The sequence below is a fragment of the Plectrocnemia conspersa genome, unplaced genomic scaffold, assembly GCF_051122295.1.
Source record: "Plectrocnemia conspersa isolate PC_06_02 unplaced genomic scaffold, ASM5112229v1 ptg000013l, whole genome shotgun sequence".
NCBI lineage: Eukaryota > Metazoa > Arthropoda > Insecta > Trichoptera > Polycentropodidae > Plectrocnemia > Plectrocnemia conspersa.
Window position 1 is genome coordinate 21,792,501 of NW_028277177.1, and position 18,044 is coordinate 21,810,544.

At 30.3% G+C, this 18,044-nt stretch overlaps 1 protein-coding gene across 1 annotated transcript in view; it reads right to left on the bottom strand.

The window, feature by feature from the left end:
* The window catches only part of Hmbs (porphobilinogen deaminase-like protein l(3)02640), a 15,824-nt gene extending 7,701 nt beyond the window's left edge, over nt 1-8,123 (bottom strand). The window contains exon 1 of the mRNA XM_088202808.1: nt 7,854-8,123. Coding sequence (XP_088058934.1) covers nt 7,854-7,904 — 51 coding nt within the window. The 5' untranslated portion in view covers nt 7,905-8,123. The remainder of the gene's footprint in view (nt 1-7,853) is intronic.
* Between the last annotated feature and the right edge of the window lie 9,921 nt (nt 8,124-18,044).

Consider the following 18,044-nt stretch of genomic DNA (forward strand, 5'->3'; position numbering starts at 1 on the left):
AAATATTATGGAAGATTGTGATCCCACTGGAGAACGCATATCGCAAGTGCGTGGGGCGATCAATAAAAACATAGCATGTTATAAAATACTACATGAAGAAAAGAAAAAGAATAGTGGAAAACAGTTAACTCTTGATAACTTTTCAAAGGAAACACCCGCAAACCCCACTTAAACGTGTCTCTTAAACGCTTCTTAAACATCTTATATTTACTTGATAAATAAATATTTTAAAATACACACAATTTCAATTTTTTTTACTTCCCTCGACTTTCACACATTCAACATTCGCACACATTTTCAGGAACCAATTATGTGCGAAAGTCGAGGGCCGCCTGTACTTTTTTCTGCTTCCCCCCCCCTCTCCGAGAGTTGAGATGACACAATTTGTATTTTAGACTCGACATAATGAAAGTAATAAAACTATAATTAGTTTTAGAAATGTATAGTAAAATAAATATATTTTAGAAATATATATAATTAAATTATATTTTCGCTAGAAGAAATACTTTTTTTGCTCGTATATCGAGTCAAATTAAAAAAATAGCTCGTATCTCGAAAAGTCAAGATTAGACCTTATTAGGATTTGAAAAATAATATTTAAAAACATAAAATAAAAAAAAAAATTTTGTATTATTTTCCGAGATTTACTTTTATGAGAACAATTTAAATGTTTGTTTTTTTTAGTTTATAAATTAAAGTATCTATTCTTGTACATCTAATTTGACTATTATGTCGAGGTCACATTCTCACAGACTTAACGCCAGTGATGTACAAATTGCGGCCCGCAACCATATTTTCTGCGACCCCACAAACGTTTTGAAAATGAATATAATAAGCAATTCTTTAAATAATTGCAATATTATTATATTTTAGTCAATAATGTTAAGGACCGGGAGGAGGAATCGGCTGGACGAACGATTTGTTTAAATGAGTCGACTTTTGTATTGGCTCTGACTCTCCGAGTTCAAGATCAAGTGTCGTCTTTATTTCTTTCCTATATGTATTTATATACATTTAACCTGTGATACAATTCGCAAGATAACAAGTACCGTACCGTTCTCGATATTGAGCACATTACTGATTGATTTACTCGCCATTTGATCCGATTGATTTACTATAAACAAACGCTCATATTATTCGATTCTAGTGATTAACTAATTATGTCGCAGCAAAGCAATTGCGTTTCAATCATATTGAATTATATAATATTAGGAATACATATATTATAAATCAGAATATGTATATAACAATATTTTTTTAAATTCATATATTTTCGTGGTTGTATGCTATTGTCAATGGTTGTTTTTCGCATTTTCAGTGGTTGTCAAAAAATAGGATTGCAGAGAAACAGCATATTCTACAACTACGACAAAATAAAACGAGGAATGTGAAAGGGCCCTTAAGTGGAGAATGTTACACACGCTTGCATCATACAATAACCATTACAGCGTCGATTTTAAATTTGTTACCATTCACACATATCCCGAAGGCCTAACTATAATCGTTATAGGGATCAATCAAACTCGGGGTCAAACGTGATTTTGGCAAAATTGCGTCATTTGCAATCAAGCAGAGAAAAAACCGGTCCGGTAGCGAAAATTTCAAGTTCGTCACATAGCTATCTACGCTTACGGTAATCGAGAGAAAAAAATGGTAATTCGACGCTTACTCATCGGACACCACACACACGCAAGGACGATCTAATTGCTTTCGGGACAATGAAATAACTTGTGTCTTTCGCTTTTGAGGTCGATCGTATTATAGATAAGACAATGGGGTGGCCGGTCGTGTTAATTGTCGATCAAAAAGCGATTAAATACAATTATTGTCAGCCAGTGTCGTCAGGCCAAAGTATACAAAAAAAAATGTCGGTATCCCCACCGTGCAAATTGGCGTTTGTCGACTGAAAAATATTGCGAAATGCAACTACTTAACACTCGCTTTCTTCTCGCACAATCGAGTTGTGTAACTCCGCTGAAATTCAACACCGAAGCCGCACAAGTACGGGGAAATGAACGATCGCGTCAATCGTAAGCGGAAAAAAACGAAAAGGACGACGAGATACGGTTAGGTTAAGGCCAGTGGATCGAGGTGGGCATATTTTAAATAGGTCGTAATTTGCTTACAATGAAGGAAGGATAAATAAGATAAAATAGGTAAGTGTTTTAAATTTAAAATTTTTAAGATGAAACATGATGTGAAGTTGTTACGTAATACTTGATTGTTCGTATTCGATTTGCTTAATCTGCAATTCATTGTTCGAAAAGAAAAAAGTTACCGAGAAATTGCGACCTAGATGGCAATGAGCGAAAAAAAACAATTGCGAAATTGTTATAACAATTTGATAAAATTACATTAAATGCAGTTAAATGATTTAATTATGGTAATGTTTATACATGTACAAATGTGGCCAATTGAAAGTTGACATGATTCTTATACGTATTTTGATTATTTTTCCAACTTCGATGAATTTATAATAGTTAATTATAATTGTTTTTGAATTTATAATAGTTAATTATAATTGTTAACCTTATTTTTCCATTAATACTGTAAAAAAATACGGGTATTGTAAAATTAGGAATGTATAATTGCGTCAATTCTGGGAAAGGTGCAATTTTTCGTTGTCCAAGCAAATGCATAATGGCTTGCCTCGAACTCAACACGTGCGCACGACCCTTTTTTGGTTCTATTCATAGAAAGCAATATCGAGGACATTTAAAAATTAGAAGCTTTTATAACATATTCACACTAAATTTTATGATCGTTTTTTCTTAATTGTTGTTTTATGATTGCCTATAAATTTTCAGTTGGGTTCAGGTCCTGGCCATGTTAATGATGCGATTCCAATTATCTTTTTGAATTGTGTAGTCTATAGATAGAGGATATATAAAAGCTTAAATGTAAAAACTTAAATTGGACTCACAGAACGAGCTCGATGGCATGGCGAAGAATCGTCTTGCAAAATGGGTTCAGCAGTATATTGGGAAAGTTCTTCAAGGGTTGGAATAAAGTCGTTTTATACAATTTATGTATTTTTGGATTCATAGTGCACTGGACAAAATTTACAGAGCCCAATCCATAAACTGTCATGCACCCGCAGATCATCACATAGGGTGAGTGCTTGATGAATCGATTAATCATTCGCTTTTTCTACGGAACACAGTCGCTTACCATCTGCTCCAAACAGATTAAATTTGGATTCGTCGGAGAAAGACACTCTTCAATTCTCCGATCTTCGACGGTCCAATGGCGATGAGCTTTTACCCATTCAAGGCGATTCTCAGTAAATAATGTTTCTTTTGGTGGGTTTCGCGCTTTAAAATCCATCTTCACCATCCGTTTCGAAATATTCGAGTTTGAAGTAGATTGCAATTCTGTTTGTATTTCAGTAGCAGTTTTGAATCGATATTTTTTTATAATATCCTTTATTCTGCGGTCTTATACGATTTATATGCTTCTGACCACCCCCTTGCACCCTCTCTAGAATAAATTTTCGAATAGCAGAACCACTAAAACTCACTCTAGAATTGAAACATTTTCATCGATATGCTATTTTTTTAGATTTTACCGTGATTGATATTTTTTAGATCTCTCCATGATTTTGGGTTTGTCTTTACATAGCCGAGACTAACGTGCAACTGAGGAGGCTTTACAAGTTGAAATATCTTGTAAAGTATTACTACAAATATAATAGAACAATTTTTAATAATATAATTCGTGAAATATTGCCTATGAAACTTTCAATTGGCTACAGTTGTATTTCATTACGTACATATTACTGAAATAAAAAAGAGGAAGAGGAAAACATGAAGAAATATCTTCAATATAACCATACGTGTATTGACATGTGAAAACCACAGATAAAAAATCCTGATATTAATAAGCAGACCTCAAAGAAAAACCGAAGATTTTCCCGCAACTATTTTAATCTTTTTTGTTAGTTATCTTTTATTTAACGAAAATTTAAAAGGACACGTATTCACAAATCACATTGGGATATTTTTCGACAATCAAAAACAAAGACTGATATCTTGGCACATTCGCACGATTTAAATATTTCTCAAATTGATAAGTTAGTATCTAAAAGAATGAATATTATTTATAAGTGATGCAAATTATTGAAGCGTAATTTGATAATTGTGTAATTTTGTTAATTAGACACTTATTACGCAGATGAATAATAAAATTAATAAAAAACGCGAAGAAATATCTGCAATTAAACATGAAAAACAGAGGTAAAATGTGAGCGTTAAAAATAATACGTGTGTTACGTGCAAATTACAAAATTAAATAATCAAAGTTGTATTTTAATATTGAAGGTTAAAATAATATTAAAAAATGTTTTTGCTATCAATGCATAATAATCGGCAATAATTAAACATGACATTAGAACACGAGCGATAAACTTTATATTTGTCTTTATATTATATAACCATGATAAACTATGTACTCAATATCGTTAATTGATAATATAAAAATAAATAATACACATATCGTACACAGCGTAAAGTAGCACATAATTTACTAAGCTTCTGTCACATTTAATATGCAAGGTGATATTATAATGTATCGCAGTTAATTACAATACACTTCAAGAAAATTATATGGATGGTTCTCGAGCGAAGGTTTACAAGAGGTCAAGAATTGCAGGAAAACGTGATTTGCAGAAAATAAGCCATTTACGTATGTTTATAAAAAAAGTTGATTACATTCCGTACACAGATAAATACGCACGCTAAATATTTTATTCGAATAAAAAACAACAGAATCTTGCGAATTCGAGAATATTTAAGTATTCAAATATCTTAAACTAAATATTAAAACGTTCCAGTGTCACCGTAACGATGTTTTGATGGAAAATACTATTATACTTTTAGATTATGATTGACGCGCGTATGTTAAGCGATTTTGAATATACGTGTTTTCTTCTTCATAGAATTTAGTTAACAGATAAATTTTCAATCGAGTTGAATAATTTATATGCAATTTATATTCAAGCCATAACCGGTTGAGAACATTTTTCAAAAGCCTCCTATTTTAATGTTCTTCCTTTATGCAGCAATAAAGCATCTTGAGAGAACGATAAAAGTATGTAATTTTATTTTGATCAATATTCTGCGATTTTCTATTTATAAGCAGTTATTTATAGCAGTTCTCAAGGAAAGAAACAATGAATACTTCTGGAAAACATATTTTTTTAAGAAAATAATCGTTTCTTGCTGCTCAATATATCAGCATGATGACCGGCTAAAGTCCACATAGAAAAATGTAAAAATAATAGAACTATATAACTTTGGTTGCCGAGGCTAAATATCGATATATTACATAATAAAAATATGACAATTTAAATGAGCAATATAAAACAAATGTGTGTCATAAAACGAATTCTTTGTGCGTTACTATTGGACAGAAATTTGTCCGAATAGTGAATACCCAATGAATCATTTTCTGAAGAAAAATCCGAATATTTATCTCACATAAAGTATTTATTTAAATGCACATATATCTTAAAATATTTCCATGTTAAATAGCACCCAATAAAAACATAAATGTTAGGTAAAAATGTTATTTTTTTCTGAAGCAAATATTCTATAGGTCATTAAATGAATCATTCGGCGGATTAGACAATTCTTGCCAAAGTAGCGATAACCAGTCCTCAAGGAAAATTCATATTATATGGACATATTCTGGAATACTTTCAAGGAAAATTCTCAAAAAATACTATGTACTACCCATTAATTTATAGCAACGCACGGTCAATTTCTGGAACAATCACCAATAATCTTTGCATTGCTAAATTCGGCGTAACAAACAAACCATTATATTGACAGACCATTAATATTCCCGAAGAAGTGTACTGAAACCCTTGGACCGTATATATTATAATTTCTGTAATAATTAAGAAGCAGTCTATTTTTTAGAAAATTCATAATGAAATATTTTTAGCTACTTTTCTTACTACTTAATATATCATGATTTTTTAAAGTATTTATAAGCAGTCTTCTCAAAAAATCTCGTTACGAAATAATCTGTATTCAAATTGATAAATGGGAAAATAATCGAATTTAAATACAATTTTCTTAGAGGATAAATAATTATATTAATATTTTTGAGACATTTTTGTCAATCAATTACAATTATGTATTTCAGTGGTCTAAAATTCTGGACTTTACAAATTGATAAAATTTCAAACTGATAGAATTTGTCGAAATACAAGTGATAATCTGTAACGTTTTTGGATATTATTCGCTCATTGTTGTGCATGAGAATTGGGGCTTTTCAATTTTTTAATACCAGATGTTCTTGGCGCATTTTGTTATTTTCATTCAAGTAACTCTCAGCCGTAATGGCCAGGATTAAAAAAATATGAGTTGATTATACCGAGCACACACCACCATACAGTTTACTGCTGTTGGACTTTATTTTGTTTAACCATTTCGCATCCACGATCAAGAAATATAACGTTTTTGTAGCGTAATTTTAAAACGGCGATTTTTTTGTTTTCGTTTAGTTCGTGCAGCACCCATTTGTCAAGTATTTTTATTTTCATGTCTGTTTTAAGTGGTCCAGAACTTTAGTTCAAGCTCTCGTCGTACACGACCTACTTCATCTTCAAGGCTTATTTTTTAGAACTACCGTTGTACCGTATGTTCCTCAACTATAGTATCAAAATCATAGTTTAGTTTAAGAGCAGTTTCTGCTGTTTTACCACCAGTTTTCATACAAAAAATGTCTTTATTTTAGATTTTACCAATGTAATGATCGAAAAATGAATTTATATTTTCATTAAAAATAAATTTAATGAAATCGAAATATTAAAAAAATAGCACTGATTGGCCAACTTTTGCCCTCCCCTGGAAAAAGCTGAAATGACGTTCCTGGAGATATAACGATTTTTTTTGTTTTTATTAAGTTTATACACATAAAATAAATAAAAGACATACGTTCACATAAGTCTCATCGAGTTTTTTTGACAAAGAGAAACTAATTTTTTGATGAGCGATTAAAACTCATAAAGCGGAACATAGATTTACCTATATTAGACAAAATTGACGAATATTATCAGATATAATTTGAAATTATTTTTATCTTCTTAATTACTACAATAATGATGTTGTAATTGTCGATGAGTTGTACGAAGATATTTAGATTTAATAAGAGCTGACCTTGACCACAATATAACATCGTTCATTCAATTTGGCAAATATGTAAGTGCGAACGGTTACTTGATATATCTAAGTCGATTTAAATGCAAACTAAGCTAAGAAAGTAATTGAATAGGGGTCATTTCGCGGGTCAAATTTTAACGACGATCAAAGGTGGGCGCTTAATAATATTTGTATTATACTATTATACATACAAACAAAACGTGCTTGTTATTTATACATTCATATAAGATAACGAATAGCGCAATCACTGAATAGTAATAATACAAGTGAATGAAATAGTAAAGCGTAAATTGTTTTCCGAATAATACATTAATTAAAAAATGTACACAATTTATTACGTCTAACCAAAAATAAATTAATGCATTGTGTAGTAAAAATAATAAGTTATTCTGACAGTAAGCTTTCCATTTCATTTCATATAAATATATGAAATTTGACGTAAATGACAACTGTCATTTCATTTTCATTCGTGAAAAAGTTCATAGATATTTTGACCATAGACAATTTGAATAGGAGAAAAAGAAGAAGCGTAAAAATACCGTAAAAAGTCGTTTTTTGAGCATGACGGACATTTTGATTTTTGAATATTCGGGAGAAAATAATAAATTTTGTATAGTAAGATCAGAACGGAGCAGTTACATGAAGGATGCCGGATACTGTTATGCAACATTAGCGTCGACTAACCTCGCTTTTTCTTGAGCCAACTTTCACTCTTTTGCCCTCGGGGAGGCTCATGGTGACTGTTCGTCCGACGTGTGATGTAAACGATATCTACAAGTCAGCTCTTCGGAAGAGGCGAAGGCGGCAACTCGGACGAGACGCAGAACGATAATTGCCGGATGGACAAGGCAGTCACCAGCACTGTGGTGCACTGCTGCGGCGCCGGACGCCTGAATGTCGAATGTCCGGACTTCGCACGAGCGGAGCCGTCACGCCATTTTATCGGTACTGCCCTACGCGACGGCCGGCACTCCCCGTGGGGAAATTTTGTGGGGGAATTCAAATCTCCGATATATGCGCACAGTTTCCCGTATACATTGCAAAATCACGTAAACGTATTTTTAACATGTATTGCGTGTTATAAAAATATATTAAAATAAATTAAACACATACCGTATACAATATTCGTAAAAAAAAATACTAAACGAATGATATAAAATAAAATTATCATAAGATAATAATATCCCTACTCCATCATTGATTAATTGACAAAAATATATTAATATGTTATCAAATTTCCCCTTTCTCCGTTAATTTATTTATTATTTTATGAGTTTTTACAATTATTCATGTCATAGTAAAACAATTATGATATGGTTTTCATTTCGGTCTCTACAAGAAAAAGAATAATTGTGCAAACCGGGAGTCTTTAAATATTATATTTATATGTCACTCAAATGTTTTCGGTAGAGGTGGGGGGGGGGGGGCATAAAAGTAAGTACCAGGAGCTGATTTCTCTCTTGGCGCCCCTGCTAGGCTTAATGCGTTTGCCAGCCTGATCCACCAACTTGTTTTAAAATAGGACCTTTTTTAAATAATGAGAAATGCATCAAATTAAATCGATTTATTTAAAAACAAGCGTCAGAAACCGGCGTTTACAGGGGCCTTCGCATTTGATCACCACCGGTTAAACGGAGCGGTCGGTGCTTCGAACCTTGAACCAAAAACTTGTGAAATAGTCACATTGAATTCAGATCTGAGTTTTAATAACACGTTATTTAAAAAATATAAAAAACTGAAAAATTTACGAAATTTTATTCGAAATTTAGGTGATTGATCGATATATTTTTGATTATTATATGAATATAAATAAATATTCAGAGAAAAATAAAAAATCGTAAAAGTTTTTATTTTTGATTATATCATATGCATTTATTTTATGACGTAGAGTCTACATCATAAAATAAATGCATATGATAAATGCAGTCTACATTGTAGACTGACAAAGAGATATAAATTGTTTTATTACAAAATCTGAGTTTCCGAGCTAAATTAATAATATAGCTTAACGTGATAAAATATATTCAATAGTTGATAAAAATATTTGTCTTTACATGTAATGTTAATAGCTAAATCTATTTTTGTAGTAATATTGTGCGCCACTAGATATATGCACACAATTTTATCTGTTCAGGCCATCGCGCGACTGTTCCGCGCGCAATACAAAAGTTGAATCTGCCGTTTTACGTAAGTAGACAAGCACAATAGTGATTCACGCTTAAAAGACAACTGTGGTTTGATTTATTTCATACGTACTATATTATATGTATTTTTTTAAAAGATAATTGGTGATATGAAATTTACAAAAAGAAAATAAACATGTGTCCATTAAGCAAGAGTTAAAAAAACGCGTTAATATAATAAACTCGTTCGAATGTTATACTTATCATGAAATGATTGATGAGAAAGAAACGATGTTTGTTTTCTCATACATAATTATTTTTATATTTTTTTGCTAATGCAATTGCGCAAAACTGTAAGGGGTAATTAATTAGTTAAAAGTGGGAGTTCTCAGAAGCGAGATATAAGACTAAATAACAATGCCTTTGGCCATCGTCAGGGGAATAATTGTCCTTTAAGTCTTTAGTGGGTTCAGTGGGAGGATAAAGCCAAAGATTAATTGATCGATCGCGTGTGAAAGAATGCCTTGAGTTTTGTGACTAAGTGCGCTTCAAATTCTTGACCCCTACGCCATTTCTAATAGTAAAACTATGACTGTCACGATCGTAAAAATGTAATTAATCGATTCTGAACAGAATTCTATTTGATTTATTATCGAAAGTTAATTTTATTATGAAAAACTTATTTTTAGGTATGTAAATCAACAAAATCGTTTATTTGTTACATTTATTGTTTGCATTTTTTATGAGATAAGATTTTATTATACATTTTATTATTAGTCATTGTGTAATAATCGTAATTTTTATAGCAACTCGATCGCCTACGCGTTTATTCTGGAAATTTTATATTTCACAACCTCAGGCGGCGTGTCTAAAATTTATTTAATCAAGAAGTCGTTAAAAAACGCTCAACGGTCTCCTTTTGTGTATATTTATATCGAAGCGGTACTGTAACAATTAAAATAATTAAACGAGCGGACTGAATGAAAGCCACAACCTTTGTTAAACAAAAAGTTTTAATTGTATTATTATAAGAATAAATGAGACGCTCTGGGAAACCTTCACTTAAAATATATCAAAAAACCACAAGATAAACGATACGTAATTATTCATCCGAAACGAGCGCTGTGCTTTTCATTATATCTTAATTCAAATAGGTAATATAATATCCAAGCAGGTGTATAACAGCAATACACGTGTAATTATATGAAGTATTTTTCACAGTAAGCAATTTAGTGTATATTTCTATTAGTTAATTATAAACAGGCAACTTTTATTATACCCAAGCGTATATTAAAATACACTGAAAAATTAAAAGCCAGAATATATAATAAGGGTTCTCCTACATCTATGTTAAAAATAAAATAGTTTTACATAGTAACGACAGTTTAAGGTACAATGTATCTCAAACGTATATTTCAATAATTGTACGATATGGCCATCTACATCTAAATCTAAATAAATCAAACATTTTTCAGTATTTTTCTATATTTTTTTTTATTTGTGCTAATAAAAAATGAAGAGTTGTTAAAAAGTGCTATGATTAAATTGTTCAGTGAATAATAACAGCAAATGATACATATTTCTATAAAACACATACAATTATAATTATTGATAAGTTTAAAAATATGGATAAGAAAGTACGTATATATTTCATTATGTGGCTGTTACTGAAAAAATAGAAGAGGAAGAGGAAAACCAAAAGAAATATTTTCATGTTCATGCGCATGAAAAACCAAAAGTATTGAATCCTCAAGGAAAAACCATAAACTTGTTGACAACTTAATTATCGCATTCGTTCATTATCGTATTGCCTTATATGTAAGTGCATTTTCTGTAGATACGTTTTCCTTATTGAAACTATTTTTAACTACAATTCTTGTTTTTCAACATGTAGTTAATTTTTAAGTCATATATATAATAAAACACTGTTTATTTAGCAAATATAAAAATAAGTTAAAGCAGTTATATAATAAAGATACAAATTAAATAGTATTATAAGTATCAAAGTGAATTAGTATAGATGTTAAAGAAATGTGGAATATGTTTACAATGTTCATGGAATTTTGTTATACTGTTTAATCGGCATGCGCGTGTGAACAAGTTTTGACATGCTAACTGTTGATTAGGGAAATCGTTAATTTAGTTTGCTTCAGTCGTTTGTTTAAAGGAGCTGTTTAATACTTCTGCAATTTTTTTTAGTAAAAATCTGTTAAAATATTTTTCAACACTTCTGCAAACATGTGATCATAGCCATAGAAGTTGCAATTAATTATAATTCTAAGAGAGTTTAGTTTCTTATTGTGGAAGTATGGTAATGACCTTTCAAACCATTCAGAAATTGCAGGATGTTATTCGTGATTAATCTATCGAATTAAAAAGTAACGTGCACTATTTTAAGACGACAGAATGAGACATAAATGGGATGAGTTAAGCAGGCGATGAAACAAGGCAATCAATGCAGAAAATATTGTTGCTGTGGAAAACTACTGATTGATTATAGACGTGTGACCATTTGCAAGATATATAATAAAGAGGACATCAGTTCCAGAAAAGTTCATGAGATTATATAAGATCGCTTAGGAGAAAATATAGTTTTTGTTCTTATGCATTACTAGACTTCAAATTGCTCATGGCGATACGTTTTAGATATTAATTATTACGACTGATACTGTAATTTAATTCCGAAACAAAGAGCCATCAAAAGTTTGGGGGCGACCAAAATAAAGCTTATTATATAGTTAAAATATTTTGATGATTATCTTTATATATATTATACGATTATAAAAGGATAATTGTTGTGAATTATCTTACAAAAAATGGGTTTTTAATAAAAGATGACTTATTATGCCATCTTTTATTAAAAACCGTCAAGAAATATTGTATGCACTGCGACGCCGACGGCACGATTTTATTGCTTTTGACGTGGATTTTTGACCTGAGAAGGGATAATTGTTTTTTGCGCTTTCCTATTGGTCAAAATTCTGTTTGGATATGCTTCATTTGACTCTAATAATATTTAAATTATAAAAAAGTCTTAATATGAACGCTAGATAACCGAGCGTTGAAACTGCGACGGCACGATTTTATTGCTTTTGACGTCGATTCTAAGCAGGGACGTTATTTGGGAGGGGGCAGGTAGGGTTATTTGCCCCTCTTGAATTTGGCCAGAAAAATGCATTTAATGAAATCGAAATATTAAAAGAACGATCACTAATTGATCAACTTTTGCCTTTTTCTTGTAAAAAGCTGAAATGACGTTCCTGCTTATATTAAATTAGAATTGATTTATTAAATATAGAGCATAATTTAATTGAGCAATATAAAAAATAATTGTTTCATAAAACAAATTGTTTGTGCATTACCGTTGGAGCATTGATTAGATCAGTGAACACCCCATGAATAATTCTTTGCAACGAATCTTTTTCTGAAGAAAAACAAACTTACATAAACAAAGTATTTATTTAATTGCACATATCACTTAAAATCCAAGTTAAATCAAACCTTTAAATATATACATTGTATATGCATGGAAGCAAACAATTTTTGCATTATCAACAAAAATCTTTTAAAAATGTGCCAAAGTCAAGGGCTGCCTGTATAGTATTTTATATGTCACTAAAAAATTGACCACTTCATATGAAAAAAACCCAATACATTACTTTAACAAACGGTAAAGTTAAGAAATATAAGAACGTAATTTTATATTTTAATTAATCAATTATCAAACGAAATAAAATATTAGGCTTATAAGTAAATTCAGATAGCATTTCTTTAATGAAAATGTAATATATTGTATCAATTATATTTAAAAATTAAAAAAAAAATGTAGTGAATATATTTCACTCTTTAATAACCCAAACATAATTTCAAGCATTAGATTAGGTTAATTTAGTACTTTTTTATACATATTTCATCCCTGATTTGTAAGAAGTACCTTTCGGCAACTATAAGCGCATCGTCTAGTAACTACAAAATTTAACAGGATGCCTTAATTTCTTATAGATATACCTACTTAATATTAAAATTACTAAATCAATAACATGTCAAAGTTACAGTAGTAAATTTATCATATTACTAAGCTCATTACCATATTTTCAATTTGCATATATTATTGGATATTTTTTTCGGTGCACAACTGTGCCAGGAATGAAATGGTAGTCGAATCGAACGACGTGCCATTACTTTAAATTAATTAATAGTATGGTGTTGATATCAGGATGAAACTACGGGGGGACCCTATAAAGTACAAACGCAACAAAGTGCAGACGAGCGTCAAGCCCTTTAAATGACAAGCCGACATGGAAGTGGAGGAGTGTTTTTTATTATCTTTAACTAAAATTAATTTTAAAGTTTAATCTATGTGTTATATCTACACATACGTGACTTGCATTTGAAAATATCCCCAAGGCGCGCTGTGAAATTAATTATTTAATCGCGTGATAAGTATCTCACTAGCACAATATCACATGCGATGAAAGTTTTCAAAGAACAATTGTGACGTATAGGATCGATTTCAGAAGAGTGACATTTACTTACACTTTAATAAAACGAAGATAAAATATAAATAAGCACGAACGTGACTGTTGGATTTGATTCATTAATCACCTAACGTCATAAATGATCTTATTGATCATCATAGATTAGGTTATCTTAGATTTCCTTAATCTCATGGATAAATATCATGATGACTGATTTAAATCGATAAAAAATCTTATAAAATATATTGCTCGCACCTAAACTGTTGCGAGTATTTGTCAGAACATTCAACATCTCATGAATAACTCAACGAATGTATTTAATTGTATGTAGGACGCGAAGGTATTAGAACGACAAACGAAGCGGGAATAACGACAGAGCGGCGACGGAGAGCACGCTTGGCTTGTTGTATTGACATCTGAAAATGTTGCAAGCCCAACCAAGAAAGTTGTCCCTAAAGCATCGTGATAATGACTATGTATTATTATGCTGACTGTGTGTCAATATAAAGCTAAACTTGAGACTAAAATACAGATCATAAAATATAAATAGCAATGAACTGATTTAAATACTGAATTGAATAAATATTGACTGAAAAAAATGATTCCATGTGTCAAATTAATTCTTAGCATTTAATATAAATTCTGATCATATAGTTTTATTCTGGCCGCTTATATTCTGATCTAATAATATAAATTCTGACCACAACTGTATTCAAATTCTGACCCAAAAAATAAGGGCCAATAATAAACATTTTATTAAAATTTTAATAAAAAATTTTCAGTGGGTCCTAGTATTTGTTTTGTGAAATTTTAAAACATGTAATAAAATAAAAAAAAAACCTATCTTATGTTGTATTACTACCGAAAATAAAAAATGCGTAAAAAACATTTTTTCTATTTTAATTTCAATAGCAATTTTAAAACTATTTTTATCTCTACTTTTTTTTAAAGATTTTTTCAATAGGGCTACGATTTTTTTAAGTTTTGAATATTGCATTTGGAAAAAAATATAGCGGATCTGACTGGCTAAAACTTATCCGACATATGTACAAAATATATTTTTATAATAAGTTTAATGGCGATATCATTAAAATTATGACAGTTGTTGTCCTCAAGAATCTACACAAATGACCAAAAAATGTAAAAAAACACTTTTTTTTAATTAATTTTATTTTTCAACGTTTTAAGATTTTTTAAATACTGTTTTTCCAATTTAAAAAAAGATGGCGAATCATTACTTTTATAGTATTTTATTTTGGCGCCACGTTGATGTGCCAAAGGAGCCTGGAGGATTGTAAAATGCGCATCTTCGTTGCATAAATGAAGCACGTATTGATCATGTGAACAAAGCAGATAAATAAAACAAGAAATAGAAATAAATATAAAAAAATAAAAATTTAGACTGATTGCAGTATTCAAATTGCGTTGAAATTATTTTTTCAAGGTAAAACGTGAAACAATATGATTTCTTAACGCTTTAAGAGAAAAAGTTATTAAATTAAAAATATTATTATTATAATTGAAAAAACATACCATACTTTTGCTGTAAATGAATCAACGTGCAGAGGAAAATTTTGATATCTCGCGTCGTAAATTTGACCACTAGTGAGATCATTTGGGTACAATTGTAAGCGTAGGATGTTGCAGTAGCTTTATGCTTGGGTGCTGCATCAATTGCGTGGTAATTTCTGGTTGCGATTTGTTACTTGAATGCAATGATAAAAATATTTTGTTTTATCAATCAACACTAGCAATGAAAAGTAGATTTAGTACAGTAATATCAGTCAAAAACATCATGCTAATAGCAAGACCACCGCAAATAGTGGATTAAATCAAAATAAGATTATAATGTTACGAGCCGCTGCCACCAAACCAAACTTTCAATTATATTATTTACGGCTCGCAATTGAACAAACTAAAAGAAGCAATCGACAGTAATAAGCCAAACTTACCTAATAAAAAGGGCATTGGTTTACACCGTTAAAATGTCAGACACGTTACTATGGAGATTCGAAATAATTAGTTTCATTCATACTATAATTTGTTTTTTCGTATTTGAACGCGCGGACTGCTTATTACGGTTAAAAGACGCACCAACCGTTCCAATTTATGATGGCAACCGACTGGGTAAACGTCGGTTTCGCTGCTTGTTCACTTTGCAGTAAGGCGGTGTTCAAACGCAAATGGAAACGTAAACTAGTGGCGTCATAAACAAGTAGCAAAATTTGTTTTTTATAAAATATTTTTTCAGTACTTTTATTGTTAAAAATATATTTCTTCATTTGTTTATACATTTTAGTTATTTATATATAATACAATTCTAAAATTTTAATATCAGTGACTACGGCTAAGGTTAATTTGTGAAACCACTCTACGTCACTGTGCAACGTCTCAATAGCTTACGCGCCGTCCTTTATTGGATTATTACATGGGTTTCTATATAGTGGCGCAATTGCACCGAACGTATTTCATGACCTGGACTTTTATTACACATGTTTTAACAAATCAATTTCTAGGGTCAACTATCATAAAAATACAACACATAAAGCGTCAAAAATTCATAATCACGATACGATTAAAAATGGAACGTCGGCGTTTTTAATATCATATTTATACAATAAAAACGAGAGCTATAAACGTGGGTAGCGCACGATCGGAAAACACCTGAGTATAGTAAAATAAATTGAACTTATGCTAACGACCCTAAATGTGAAATTTATGTTTTTTTTTAAATAATTTATGTTTGCAGCATCTGGATTTTATGTGTATAAACCGCGTTATTACGTCATACAGCGGTCGCTTGATGTAGAACTTCTATACTTTTTTGATTATTTACTGGTTAAAATTGACTATGGGCGGAGAGATCAAAGTTTGATTCAATTTTAATGAAGTGATAGTCATTAAGAGGCGCTCTTTGTAAGCGACATCTTTTCGTTTAGTGCTTTACTACAGCTCTTTTGTTCCTGACGGTTAAGTAAAGTTTCCTGTGGATTTTAATTGTTTGTAATTTAGGGTTCAAATGCAGGTTTTAAAGTACTTTTTCAATTTATTTTGTGTAAAAAAGTATTATTAAAGAGTTGTTTAGGATAAATGATCCAACTATATTTTTATTGCTTTCATAATATTTCTGTTTATATTGTCTAATCTAGCTTCAATATGCCTTTAAAGATCATCATTATTAAATACAAAAAAATTGAGAAACTTCTAGACATTTTCGTTAAATATCAAACTTACTCTATAATTTATATAAGAGTTTTTAAAATTCATGCGGAGATTAAAAGCTGTCGCTCTCACTTTGATTATCCGTTTCTAGTCCAGTCAAGTAGTCACATTGTACCTTCAAGAGATGCTGGATCTCTGAAATGATTTGAAAAGTCTATTTATTGCACACATTAAAGGACTATATTTCAATTGTTGTGTCTTAAAAGTAATTTATAAATCTTTGTAATTTAAACTAAAAGTATAACTTCACTAATGCTCTCAATTAATCAAAGGAAATTATGTTTCAGGAAAAAGTCAACTCTAACCCGTTCTTACGATGGCATCACTATAACGGACACGGCAGCCATTTAATCAAAATGTATAGCACGTTTAAAGAAAAAATATGGAGGTAAAAAACACCTGTAAATAAAATAAAAATTAAATAAAGAGTTGATTTGTTTAGTTAAATAAAAGGTTTTTAAGGACACGTTTCTGCATTTTAATCATATTGATATGAAACTTCTTTTAAAAATATATCTTATAAAGATATCGGCTAAGTTCGTTGTCTAGTTTAATCCACCGTTTTGTTTCAAAATGGCAGCTATTCAAAACATTAAAAAATTCGTACCTCTTTTAAAAAAATTTGGGGGTAATATAACTGAGCTTGTTTTAATTATATCAACATAAAATTAGTTTTTAAAATAGCCCTTCTCTTAAAATATCTTGTCTGAGTTTATTAGCCAAGAAAAAATTATTTCAAGGTGGCTGTCAAGCAAAAAAATTAAAAATTCGTAACATTCGTTAAGTTAAAAAGGTATTTTTTTAAATGGTCATATGAAACATTAAATAGTTCTTTACTCCGCTTAAAAAATGTAGAGGTTAAAAATGTTTTGTAATATTCTCATATTTTATAGCAATTAGATATTATAATTTGTTTGAATGTTAACTAGAAAATATTACATTATTTTTAACTCATTGGCTGAATGATTAAGTTAATCTGAAAACTTAAAAATTACTTCGAATTAGAAATGTTTCGCAGTACAATTACGCGTTTAGCGTCAATAAAATGATCA